This window comes from Entelurus aequoreus, linkage group LG22 (genome assembly GCF_033978785.1).
Source record: "Entelurus aequoreus isolate RoL-2023_Sb linkage group LG22, RoL_Eaeq_v1.1, whole genome shotgun sequence".
Classification (NCBI taxonomy): domain Eukaryota; kingdom Metazoa; phylum Chordata; class Actinopteri; order Syngnathiformes; family Syngnathidae; genus Entelurus; species Entelurus aequoreus.
This window is the reverse complement of record NC_084752.1, coordinates 21,324,125-21,338,191: the sequence shown is the minus strand read 5'-3', so window position 1 is coordinate 21,338,191 and position 14,067 is coordinate 21,324,125. Positions and strand designations below refer to the sequence as shown.

The window sequence follows — 14,067 nt, the reverse complement described above, 5'->3', positions numbered from 1 at the left end:
TTTAAAAAAACTTAGTGTAGTTGTGATAAGGAGTAATAGGAATACGTAAAAATATAACTTGTATGAATAATTACATATTTTATACACTTCAAATTATTTGCCACTTGTCAAGATTTAAAATTTTATTTTTAGAAATGTCCCTAGTTTTAAGAGCTCTTTTCTTATTTTTATTCAGTGACTAATTTTAATTTTAGCATGAATAATTATATTTTTTCTATTCTAGTTTAAAAATGTTAATATTGAAAAAATAACTATTCAAATAAGCCATTTTGGTTTTGCCCCACTTGGAAAATGTTGTTTAAAGATTCTGCAAAGTCCCACGATTCTTAATTTTAGAACTGCAAGTTGAATAATGCTTGTTTTCAGAATAAAAAAACGTATTTCTATCTTAAAAGTCCTGCTAATTTCTACATATACAAATCTTAATTCAGGATGTCCTATCAAGTATTATTATCTGTCCAAGCAGCTATAGTTAATTTCACTAGTTGTTAGTATTTTTTCCTAAAATCAAGTCTTTTTATCCTAAATTTTGACAGCTCTTTTTTTGCAGTGTACTGTATTTCATGATCAAAATAAATTCAAGAACAGGCTAGAAAGAGGCAACAAATACTATTTTTCCAGTGTTGAAGGTAGTTTAAATGAATCTTCTTAATTGTATTTATTACCTAAGTTAAGGTTGTATAATTGCCTGGGTTAGTTAGTAAATTAGTTAGATAGCAAGTGAAGTGAATTAATTAACTCATATTTGGTTGTACATATGCTGAATGTTTATATTCAACTTGGAGAAAGCCAACCACCAGGTTTAAGTAAATAATGGTTGAGTCCATAATAAATTAAGGCGCCTTAGTTAGACAATCGCATGTAGACTGGAATTAGCTCTCTCACGAGAAGAAGCAATAAAACCGGAATCCAAAACTGGTAGCTCTATCCTGGAGGAGAGTTTCCATGCTTATCTTAACATCAACCAACAAGTTATTGTATACATCTGTTGTCTTCCCAGTCACTTACACACAAACATCTCCTTACATGGTCAGGTTGTACTCTCCTGACTTAGCACACACCAAGACAGAGAAAGAAAGAATATAAGACTTTGGTTCGGCTCCTCCAAGTTAGGAGTGCCTCATTTTTTACTTAACCTCCTCCAGGTACTGCAGACCTGTATAATGACACTCGCTTGTAATAAAGCAACTTTTCGTTTAGCAAAGCGTCTCCGACGTCTCTTTTTAACGTCGCTCTTCTGTCCGGATGAGGATGACAAGACCAGAAATACACATCACTCGCGAGTAACATCGCTCAAATATTTTGATGAAACTTTGATTAACAAGTGATTACATTTTGGGGGTGATTCGGATCATTTCTACTACTTAACTTAACTTATGTTTATATTACAAGGCTCAACATCTTTGTGTGAGTATGCTAGCGTTCCCGCCTCCACCCACAGAGACAAAGAGAGTGGATGACTGACAAGAGGGTTCACTCTTGTTTATTTCAGCAACATAGCTCAAAGAGTTATGGGTATATTTGAAATAAACTTTTATGAAATGGGATAAGTGATTAGATTTTGATGAGATTTTTTAAAAAGGATTCAATACTAAAGGGAAACATCTACGTGAATATGCAATCAAATCAAAGTGCAAAAAAGTTTATTCAGTAAAAAAAAAGGTGTTTTCACAGTTAGTTCAATTGTGCATTTGTACATTTTATTTCCTGGGTACGCAAATGGCACTGATTTGGTGGAATGGCCCAAATGTCGTGAATAATTTCATAAAACAAAACACTAATGTTTGAAAGCTAACACTTAGAACCCTTCACTGCAAAAACTGAAATCTAAGTAAGATTAAATATCTCAAATAAGGGTGATATTTGCTTATTATCTGTCTGATAAGATAATTCTTCTCACTAAGCAGATTTTATGTTAGAGTCTTTTACTTAATTGTTTTAAGGGTTTTGGTCCTAAATGATCTTAGTAAGATATTACAGCTTGTTGCTGAGATTTTATGACCTATATTGAGTAAAACATGCTTGAAGCTAGAATATCAACTGTTGCAAAGCTGTGTCATTAACACTCACAAGTTTAAAACTACTTTTTTAAAGTAATAATTTTTTACTTCTAGCATGAAAAAAAAATCATGATGCCGAGCGCATATCATCATGTCAAGATAATGGCACTAGCATTTAGTTAATTTAAGAATATTTTCAACATTTTGAGAAAAAAGGTCTCTTTTTTTTCTGTCAAGAAAAGTGCACTTGTTATTAGTGAGAATATTTTTATTTTAACGGTATTTTTGGGTTCATTGAGGTTAGCTAATTTTACTTGTTTTGGAAAGTCTTGACAAGCCGAATTTTCTTGTTCTATTGGTAAATAATTTTGCTTAGTTAAAATAAAATACCCCTAATTTTTGTATTTTTTTTCTTGTGTTTGAACACTGACTTTTTGCAGTGTTCAAGCAGCTTCATGTGCTCTTATCCAGGAACAAAGATATTTTTGCATCTACAGTAACAACCAGTTCAATGCATTGACTTTCTCATTGTCAAATCTCCGACCTGACTAACATCTCCACAAGCAACATGCTTTAAGCCCAAAGCAGCATCATTTTTCTGAGGTTGGCCGATGCCTATTAAAGCTCATGGAGTCTTACATCACCGGCCTGGTGTTTCCAGGCATGACGCTGGGTAACCATGTCGCTTTGCGCTTTAAAGGCCTTTTATAGAGGCGGCGAGCGGGGAGGAACAGTGGATTTGTACGTGCATATTTCCATGTCTGCTGTGTGTGAACCAACATGCTAGTGCTCCACCGCACAGCAGACACGAGCAAGCACAGCAGGCAATTATACGGGTCACACTCGACGACTCCTCTGCCTCACTAACCTCACCCTGCAGAACCCCGTGATCTAAGTCTCCACTTGCTGTCCTTTTCCCTCACTGCCCAGTTATGAAACTTCTTCATTTATCTGTAGTTCAAATAAAAAAAAATGTGAAACTCATATTCTATTAATTCACTACACACAGAGTGAAATACTTCAAGAATGTATTTCTTATTCATTTTGATTTTTATAGATTGCAGCCGATACAACCCTCAAGTTCAATAGCTCATAGAACTTAAAATAATATATATATCCAAACTTTAAAAAAAAAAATGATAGAGGACAATAAAATAGAATATGTATACCCCCGCAACTCGTAGGGGGACAAGCGGTAGGAAATGAATGGTTAAATGGACACTTAGTATGTAGTAACTTTGTGTTTTTATTTTATATTTAATATATGATACAGGTATATTAATTTATTTTAATTTGATTCTATTTTATGTTATTCAATTTAACTAAATATATTTAGTACAAAACAATACAATAGATTAAATGAAAAAAAAAATGTAAAAGAATAAATTAGAATTATAATAAGTAATACTTATAAACTTGGTATGTAGTAATTTAGTGTTTTTATTTTATATTTAATATACAATACATGTATATTAATTTGTTTTAATTTGATTCTATTTTATTTTATTAAATTTAACTAAATGTAATTAGTACAAAACAATACAATAGATTAAGTGTAAAAAAAAAAGAATAGAATAAATTTGAATTATAATAAGTATCACTTATAAACTTAGTATGTACTAATTTAGTTTTTGTAATTTAATATTTAAATTCGATAAATGTAAATTAATTTATTTTAATTTGATTATATTTCATTTTATTCAATTTAACTAAATGTATTTAGTACAAAACAATACAATAGATTAAATGTAAATGTTTTTAAAAAGAATAGAATACAATTTAACTATAGTAAGTATTACTTATAAACTTAGTATGTAGTAATTTAGTTTTTTTAATTTAATATTTAAATACAATAAATGTAAATTAATTTTATTTATTGTATTCAATTTAACTTCATTAAATTAATACAAAGCAACGCAATTGTTTCAAATAATACAACATTATTTTAATATCAATTGTATTAATTATAATATAAGTATTAATTACACGCTTAGTAGACAGGGCGGCGTGACTCGGTTGGTAAAAAAAAAAAAAAAAAAAATTTGAGTTAATATACATTTTATTTTATTTTATTCAATTCAACTAATTCAAAACAATACAATAGTTTATATTTGAAAAAATAAAATAGAGTAGAATAAAATAGATTATTTATACCCCCGCAACTCCGAGAGGGACAAGTGGTAGGAAATGAATGGTTAGATGGACACTTAATATGTAGTAACTTAGTGTTTTTATTTTATATTCATTATATAATACATGTATGTTCATTTATTTTAATTTGATTCTATTTTATTGTATTCAATTTAACTAAATGTATTTAATACAAAACAATAGATTCAATATTTAAAAAAAAAAATAGAATAGAATAAATTAGAATTATAATAAGTATTACTTATACACTTAATATGTAGTAATTTAGTTTTTTATTTTATATTAAAATACAATAAATGTAAATTGATTTCATTGATTTAATGTATTCAATCAACTACTCAAGGCCTAGTGGTTAGAGTGTCCGCCCTGAGATCGGTAGGTTGTGAGTTCAAACCCCGGCCGAGTCAAACCAAAGACTATAAAAATGGGACCCATTACCTCCCTGCTTGGCACTCAGCATCAAGGGTTGGAATTGGGGGTTAAATCACCAAAAATGATTCCCGGGCGTGGCCACCGCTGCTGCCCACTGCTCCCCTCACCTCCAAGGGGGTGATCAAGGGTGATGGGTCAAATGCAGAGAATAATTTTGCCACACTTCATGTGTGTGTGACAATCATTGGTACTTTAACTTTAACTTGTTAATTGAACTTAATTAAATTAATACAAAACAATGCAATCGTTTCAATTTTAAAAAATTCAATAAAATATTGTTTTTTTAATAAATTATATTAATTAAAAGTATTACTTACACACTTAGTAGATGCGGGGGCGTGACTCGGTTTGTAGAGCGGCCATGCCCGCAACTTGAGGGTTGCAGGTTCGATCCCCGCTTCCGCCATCCTAGTCACTGCCGTTGTGTCCTTGGGCAAGACACTTTACCCACCTTTCTCCCAGTGCCACCCACACAGCTTGAAATGTAGCGTAGATAAAGGCTTTCACTATGTAAAACACTTTGAGTCAGTGGAAAAAAAGGCCCTTATAATGTTCTTCATGTAAAAATGTGTATATATTGTCATTTTGAGGAAATGGAGGCGTAATGTTACTTGATTAAGCCTTTAAATTAAAAATTGTTTTCCACAAAACTTTTTTTACAAGCATCCTGAATCAATAACAGGACTTCTGCACAACGCTGCACAGAACACGTGTCAAGCTGTCAGAGCCGTCATGGCGTCTGCATCGGCCTCACCGTTCCTTATTTAGTAACCCTCACTTTCCATCCCTCTCTTGAGTTGTCCCAATATTTACATCTGCATGGTGACTCTGCGAGTGCAGGTGACCACCTCTGCATGCGGACCACACTCCTGTGTGTGTGTCTCCTCACACCTGCTTGTGGCCACACCGCTTCATGCTGCAGTGTGTGGGACAACATGACATCTTGCAGACTTCCTGTGCTCCGTCAAACTTTATTCCTCTTCAACGCTCCTTTTTTTTCCCCCAACACTTTCTAAGTTGTGGTGCTGGCGTGGACCACGTGCGTGCAAAAAATGATAAACAACTAAAAGTCACTGATAGTTACTTGGCGCCAATGTTCCCTCTAATTTTTCATGTGTGTGAGCAAACGCAAAAACTCCCTGAGCATTGAGTGGAGCCCATGTGAGCAACATCAGACGTGCACACTGTGGCTATGCCAGCAGCACACCTGTCCCAAACCTGACTAAATAACAAGTTACATCTCCATCCATCCATCCATTTTCTACCGCTTGTCCCTTTCGGGGTCGCGGGGGGTGCTGGAGCCTATCTCAGCTGCATTCGGGCGGAAGGCGGGCTACACCCTGGACAAGTCCCCAACTCATCGCAGGGCCAACACAGATAGACAGACAACATTCTATTATTATTATAATCAAATGACAGCAGTCATTTCCATGAGGTTATTTTCTAATATAAGTGTTTAGGCCCACTTACAATGACAATAACAAAAAATATTGTTTTTCATGAACTGTGTACTTGTATTGTTTGTCTGGGTGGAGGTCCTGCTTTGGAAATAGTTTGTAGCCCTTTCAGACATTGCATTTAGTTCCCATTAAGACATTCACATGTTGCACAATGAGATGTAAGCAGGGGATCATGTGTACATTCCTGCAACTTCCTGTTTGTAAAAAAATATATTTTTATTAGTATTTATTTAATATACTAACAGCATTTCATGATTAATATTTATAAATTAACATTCCTAATAAATTACGCTAGAATAAGCACACATTTGATTGGTAAATCATAATGTAACGACCTGGAATGGCACTTTATGTGTGGTGTTGGAGTTGTCCGACTTTTTGTGTGGCTGTAAACGCATCACTGGCTAAGTGCCATATGTGCATGTGTTGGCGCAAGTGAGAAAGAGCGAGCGGCTGCTGTTGATATAACAAAGTTGCTTTTGGTCTGGTTTGTACTGCAGAAAATGACCACTTTTGCTAGATATCATTTTTTTACTAATGTTTTGGTGATGTGTTTATGGCCAACGATGAAGAGTTTTGCTCAGTAAAGTGATGGATGGAATTCATGTCCTCAAAGCGTCTCGACAGACGTTACAATATTTGAACAATGATGACGGAAACTGTTTTCTCTGTCGTGTCGAAAATTGTTATGCGCTTATTTTTTATTTGATTTTGTGCGTGGCATAGATTTGCCGTGCGCAGAGGACGCTTGAGCAGTGCGCAATTGCACAGGCGCGCACCTTAGAGGGAACATTGGTTGGCGTTATCTTTTTAGCATGCTAAAATTCTCCATTATTTTGTAGGTATAAAATTAAAAGTAATGTGTATTATTACTTGGCGCCATCTTGCTAACATGCTAAATGTTACCATGCTAACATTTTAGCAAACTGTGTAGGTATGAAACTAAAAGTCATGGATATTGTTACCTGGTGCTATCTTGCTAGACTATCGTTGTGTTAGCACGCTAAAATTTTTGTCAATTTTATAGCTGTAAAATTATAAGTCATTTGTATTATTACTTGGCGCCATCTTAATAACATGCTAATTGTTACCATGCTAACATTTTAGCAAACTGAGTAGGTATGAAACTAAAAATCATGGATATTGTTACTTGGTGCTATCTTGCTAGCATGCTAAGTCTTAGCATGCAACATTTTAGCCAATTTTGTAGGTATAAAACTTAAAGTCATGGATATTGTTACTTGGTGCTATCTTTAAGCCAATTCTGTAGGTATAAATCTAAAAGTTAAGGATATCTTTACAAGCCGTTATCTTGCTAGCCTATTGTTGTATTAGCACGCTAACATTTAGCCAATTTTATAAGGTGTAAAATTAGAAGTCATGTGTATTATTACCTGCGATGAGGTGGCGACTTGTCCAGGGTGTACCCCGCCTTCCGCCCGAATGCAGCTGAGATAGGCTACAGCACCCCCCGCCACCCCGAAAGGGACAAGCGGTAGAAAATGGATGGATGGGGTGTATTACTACTTGGCGCTATGTTGCTAACATGCTAAATGTTACCATGCTGTTACCAACACTTTAGCCAATTTTGTCGGTATAAAACTAAAAGTCATGGATATTATTGTTTGGTGCTATCTTGCTAGCAGGCTAGGTGTTAGCCTGCTAGCATTTTAGCCAATTGTGTAGGTATAAATCTAAAAAGTTATGGCTATTGTTACTTGCCGTTATCTTGCCAGGCTATTGTGTTAGCACGCTAACATTTTAGCCAATTTTATAGGTGTGAAATTAAAAGTCATGTGTATTATTACTTGGCACTATCTTGCTAACATTTTAGCAAACTGTGTAGGTATGAAACTAAAAGTCATGGATATTGTTACTTGGCATTATTTTAGCCAATTTTGTAGGTATAAAACAAAGCTATGGATATTGTTATTTGCAAAGGGAATAAGCGGTAGAAAATGGATGGATGGATGGAATATTGTTGGAAACTTACTTGGCTAAAAGGTATTTCTCTGAATTGTAATGAGTTTGATTCCACGTCCCATGATATACATTTCAAAGCAACATAACACAAATTCTGATTCTTCAAACTAATTAAATAGAAATTCCAAATTCTGAATTTTGCACAAGCCTGGCGTGACCAGAATGTGGTAAATAGTACTTGTAAAAATCCATGTAAAGGTTGAGGTATGATGCAATTTTCCTCTATTTGTGTTCTAAGATATCCTATTTATGCTGCATGAATACTGCAAATATCCTAGTCCAGACACAAATTACTGAGTAGACAAATACTGAGACTGTATCGGCCTTTCCAAGCTTTCCAAGTTCTTAACCAAAGGCCGTGGCGGAGCCAGGAAAGGAGGTGCACTTTCATACGCACTTCCGACTACAACTTAAGTCTCTCCAAAAATAGCTTATTTTTGCAAAAAACGGGTTTTCTTTCCAACAGTCCATCCAAGGTTAACAAAAAACAACTTTAACTGCATACAAAGCTATAAACAAAACTAAGGCTCAAGTGTTGTGTAAGAAGTGGTAAAAAAATATTTTCACCGCCAGTCTCTCAACCCGACATTTGTCCAATCAGTTTCACCTGTGCGCCCCTGTATGTTTTCGTCACTGGTGCTGTAAATCAGTGGTCCCCAACCAGGTACCGGTCCGCGGATCGATTGGTACCGGGCCGCACAAGAAATTAAATAAATAAATAAATAAAAAAAGTTATTTTTTTTATTATTTTTTTTTTTATTAAATCAACATAAAAAACACAAGATACACTTACAATTAATGCACCAACCCAAAAACCTCCCTTCCCCATTTACACTCATTCACACAAAAGGGTTGTTTCTTTCTGTTATTAATATTTCTGGTTCCTACATTATATATCAATATAGATCAATACAGTCTGCAGGGATACAGTCCGTAAGCACACATGATTGTATTTTTGTATGACAAAAAAATAAATAAATAAATTCCGCGGGATAAATTTTCAAGCGTTACAAAAAGGTTGGGGACCACTGCTGTAAATGACACAGAATGTAAATGACTTTCTAATTCAAAAGATCAATAATTCAACTTAATACATGCAGTACCTGAGAAATATAAATAACACAAAATGGCTACCAAAACCATTATGACCAACACCAAAGTGCAGTAGCACAGTAGGCCCAAGTGTTCATCAAACACCACCACAATGACCAACACCAAAGCGCAGTAGGTCCAAGTGTTCATCAAGCAACAAATAATTGATTTAACTTAATGTATGCAGAACTACCGAAATATGAATAACACAAAATTGGCTACCACAGAGACATTAATACCGTGAATGGCCACTGAATAGAACAAAATGTTTGGCTATGGCAAGAATGATTGAGAGTTTCTTCTGTGGTTATTTGATCAGGTTTGCTGAAAGTTTGGTTAGCATCCAAGTAATTGCTGTTGTCTTTCAGGAAACTGTGGGACTCCAAAATAGCAGATCCTTCATCCAGGTAACTTCAGCTCCTGAGAGCATGGCATCCATGCATCCCTCCACTTTACTTCTGAAACAATCTTCTCTTTCTGTCCAGACTGCGGACACAGATCACTAAGAAGGGATACTGGGTGGAGAAGGTGCAGTGTCGGGGTGGGGAGGTCTCCTTGGCCCAGTGCCCGACCCAACTGTCCCTGCGCAGGAGGGACAGTCCGTGCAGCGGGGGCATGCACGCCGTCGTGCGCTGCGTCCCCGGTCCCCAATTTGCACGCAACGGCCGAGGACGTGCGCCGCCGTCTGTGTCGGTCAGTGGAGTAATTCTTAACAAGATGGTTGTATTCGGAACAGAATGGTCACAACACTCAAATTATTACCGCATTCTGTCTTTGCAAAATGGTTGTAAATTCTAAAAACGTTGGTTAGCCAGACTGTTGCATTGCAACGTCACTAAAATGAAAGGATTACTCAAGATTGCAAACAAACTCATTAATGATCACCTGTAATAACAGAGCATGCTTTAAAACAACAACTCAACCTACTTCTCTTCCTTCCAGACCAATGTGCGTCTCAAGGCGGGGCCCCGCGTTGGGGAGGGTCGCGTGGAGGTCCTGAAGGAAGGGAAATGGGGCACCATCGCAGACCACCTGTGGGACATCACTGACGCCAACGTGGTCTGCAGAGAGCTGGGCTATGGATCGGCAAAGGAGGCCTTGACCGGGGCTCATATGGGACAGGGTGAGGAAAACAGAAATATACCGTATTTTACGGGGTACGGAGCGCATCTGTATTTTTAAACCGCACCCACCAAATTGTAGAAGAAATTTTAAAAAATTCATATAGTAGCCGTACTAGACAATAAGCCGTAGACCAGGGGTGTCAAACTCATTTTAGATCGGGGGCCACATGGAGAAAAATCTACTCCCAAGTGGGCCGGACTGGTAAAATCACGGCACGATAACTTAAAAATAAAGACAACTTCAGATTGTTTTCTTTGTTTAAAAATAGAACAAGCACATTCTGAAATTGTACAAATCATAATGCTGTTGTTGTTTTTTTTACACTTACATGTTTTGGTTAATAGTATTCCATCTTTTTTTGTCATTATTTATATTTTCTGAATAAATAATGTGATAATGTTCATCAGTCAACTCATTGGTGTTAATTTTAAATCTATCAAGATAAAAAAATTATATCAAAATCAAATTACAGGATGTTATTTATGTAGTTTGCTCATTTTCCTCGACTGATGTACTAACATCATGTGGTTTATTTTGTACATATGTAGCATCATCTATAAGGATACAAATAAATGCTATTGCGACATCCAGCGGACACACTTAGAACAGCAGTTTCTTTCAAACTATAATTTCCGGTTAATTTTTATATTAGGCAAACTCATCCCGCGGGCCAGATAAAACCTGTTCGCAGGCCTGATCCGGCCCTCGGCCGTACGTTTGACACCCCTGCCGTGGATGTATACCGTGTACGAAATATTTTGTAAATATTTATTTACATACCTTAATTGTTTTCAAACGATGCCTGTCACACGGCAGTAAAACAGCGGATCAAACAAAACAGAAGTCATCGTCATGGACCCACTAGCTGCTGAAGCGATCTCTCAAATAAGCTAAACAGACTCAATAACTCCACCGTGACGTTTTGGTGAATTTATTAAACTTACACAATAGAAAAAGATTGCCATTCCAAGTTAATAATGCTAACACAGACACTTGTAGACATGATAGCATATTCGCTAATGCTAATGAAGCTAGCTTGATTACATTACAATAGTAGGTACACATATGCATGAAAACACTCCTACAGACATCACAGATGGAACGGTTTAGTAAGTATGAATAGTTTTAGTTATATTGTAAAAGTTACAAACGTTGCTTGGGGTGTTGAATGAAGAATCCTATCGAGCAGAAACGCTATGGACAAATAGTAGACGAAACGGAACCTAGGAACGAAACGGGAAGTACATTTTCAACTCGCAGCACCTGCAGTGAGTGAACCCGTCCAAAAGATTGCGCTATAGTACAAATAACACACATTTTTTAGTGTCTCTGTCGGTGTAATATGAAAACTATTTGTTGAACACAAAACATTATGCTTGTTAACGGAAAAAAATCCTTGAACTATCCGCACCGCTTTATAAGCCGCTGTTTTCAAAGCGTGGGAAAAAAGCAGCGGCTTATACAGTAGTCCGTAAAATACGGTAAATGAAAAGCAGCCCACTCACATTGCTAGAAGGCTTTGGTTACAAAGCTCTCCCAGCCGACCTTGGGCAAGAAGCAGGGTACACCCAGACTGGTCGCCAGTCAATGAGACAAACATTGCCAATGTTTTGGAAGATGGAGAACATGCAAACTCTATAAAGAAGCAAACATTCAAACCAACAACTTTTTTCCTTTGTCGTTTCGACCCTAACCACTCAACCACTGTTCTGCAACATCATTCCTGAATCTGTAAAACCAAGAAGCAAAGCATTCCCATCTAAGTCATTTGCAGTTTTGGAGTTGTTCCACAAACATGATTATGTGAAACATATTCTGTCAATAACGAGATTTTGAGTTATGTCAGAAAAGTTCCAGGACTAGTTTCACAAACATGGTCTCCTTTGAAGTACCATAATTTATATAGAGCGCACCTGCCTAATATATATAAACACACACCTAATATATGAATACATTTAGTTTTGTACAAAAATTGGCCAAATACATCTTTTCAGTTCAATTCAGGTCAGTTTCAGTTAATTTGGAGCATGCATACGATACAATGTAATGCATCACATATTTCCAGTTGTTTCATTACAGCACGTCCGAAAAGGAGTAGGAAGAAGATGAGCTTATTTAATCCTACCCCTTTTCCTACCATAGCAATTTTATCCCATTTCCTTGTTCTCTGTAACAGAACAGTGAACAAATAAATACATAATATACAATAGTAAGTAAACAAATATTAAATACATAAATAATCTAATCATAATTATTGTTCTGTGTACTTTGTGAACAGTCACTTAAACTGAATCACATTGGTGCTTTTGTTTGATTTCTTTGGTTAATCCATTCCATAATTTAATTCCACATACTGATATGCTAAAGGTTTTAAGTGTTGTACTAGCATACAAATGTTTAAAATTAGATTTTCCTCTAAGGTTATAGTTATACTTCTCCTCTTTTGTTGGGCAGCAGAATGGTGCCAGCGTCGAAGGGACTCTGGGTTGCTTTGTCCGGCGTTTTTTCTTTGCCTCATTTTCGCTTTCACTTTCGTCTCAAGGCCGGTCGCATCTGGGCTTCTTCAGCGTGTTGCAGTCAGGCCCTTTGTGGCCCGTTAGTGGTGGTGGATTTAGTCTGAAAATTACACTAATCCTTTAAGAGTTTAAAGCTCTTTCCCAGCCTTCTCTGCCAAGCCTTCATGCACTCTCGAAGGATTCTTACGAGATCCTCCGCACCTCAGTCGTCACGGCCATCTTGATGTTGGTCCACGCTTTCAAAACGGGTGCCCCGGATTGAACCCCTTGAGTTTGGGAAAGGGGAACAAACCACATGGAGGGAGGTTGCTCCAGCACAGCGATGTTCTTCTCGACCATTAATTACTTACGGGTTTTGTGAAGCAGCCACAAGTAGTTCTGCCACAACTCTCCCCTCTTCTCGCGTGTTCAACAAAGCATTTGGTTGATTGTCTGTAGCAAGACCTCGTAGTGGACAATGTCACTCGACATGGAGGAATACAATCTACAGTCCTGGAACTTTTCTAACACACCTCTTGTATCCACAAAGCATCGACTGTCGCTGTGCTTGCATGAGCACACACACACACACACACACACACACACACACACACACACACACACACACATAAAATTGTCATCTATCATTTCAAAGTGGTTATGGTTAGGGCGTTAGGTTTAGGGCATACTATTTTCATTCATTAATGTAAAGAAAAAAAAGAGGCGAGCAACCCCAGAATATGTTGGTTTTCTACTAATTACAGTCCATTACTTTTGGTGTGACATCCTACTAAATTCTCATGAGAACAGGCTCAGACTAAACACCAATGTGTCTGAAATTGAGCTTCCAAAGGGTGTGATGCAGAAGTGCAAGAACTGTGGGCCCAAGCGGACAAATAAACAAGTTTTCTGTGGAACCAACGCATCTGAGAAGCTGGTGGTTGAGTGCATATTATTTGAGAGGAACACAATGAGGCGCAATTCTTTAACAACAACAAAAATAATTTTCCAAGTAATACACTACCCTCACAGCTATTGTCCATTTCTCCCTGCGGACGTCTGCAGTAATTCTCTAATTACGATCATTTCCTGCCATTATCTTTCTGCCCGAATTAGAGCCGAGCATGACCGATTTCCTCCTCTCCAACTTGCCTTGATTAAGAAATTCATGGAAACCTTTAAGAGTTCTATGACGGTAGGTGCTGTGCTGATGTCATGTCGAAATAACGACTACGGTAAATGTCAGAGTGGAGCGTTGCGGGTTTTAATGTTTCTCGACAAAGTTCAGGCCCGTTTAACGAGGTTGCAGAAATACAGGAGGGCGGTCTG

The 14,067-nt window shown here is 36.8% G+C and overlaps 1 protein-coding gene across 1 annotated transcript in view; it reads left to right on the top strand.

Moving 5' to 3' along the window:
• LOC133639276 (lysyl oxidase homolog 4-like) overlaps window positions 1–14,067 on the top strand; it is a 52,957-nt gene that overhangs the window by 18,372 nt on the left and 20,518 nt on the right. The window contains exons 5-7 of the mRNA XM_062032477.1: window positions 9,487–9,525; window positions 9,604–9,811; window positions 10,061–10,241. Coding sequence (XP_061888461.1) covers window positions 9,487–9,525; window positions 9,604–9,811; window positions 10,061–10,241 — 428 coding nt within the window. The remainder of the gene's footprint in view (window positions 1–9,486; window positions 9,526–9,603; window positions 9,812–10,060; window positions 10,242–14,067) is intronic.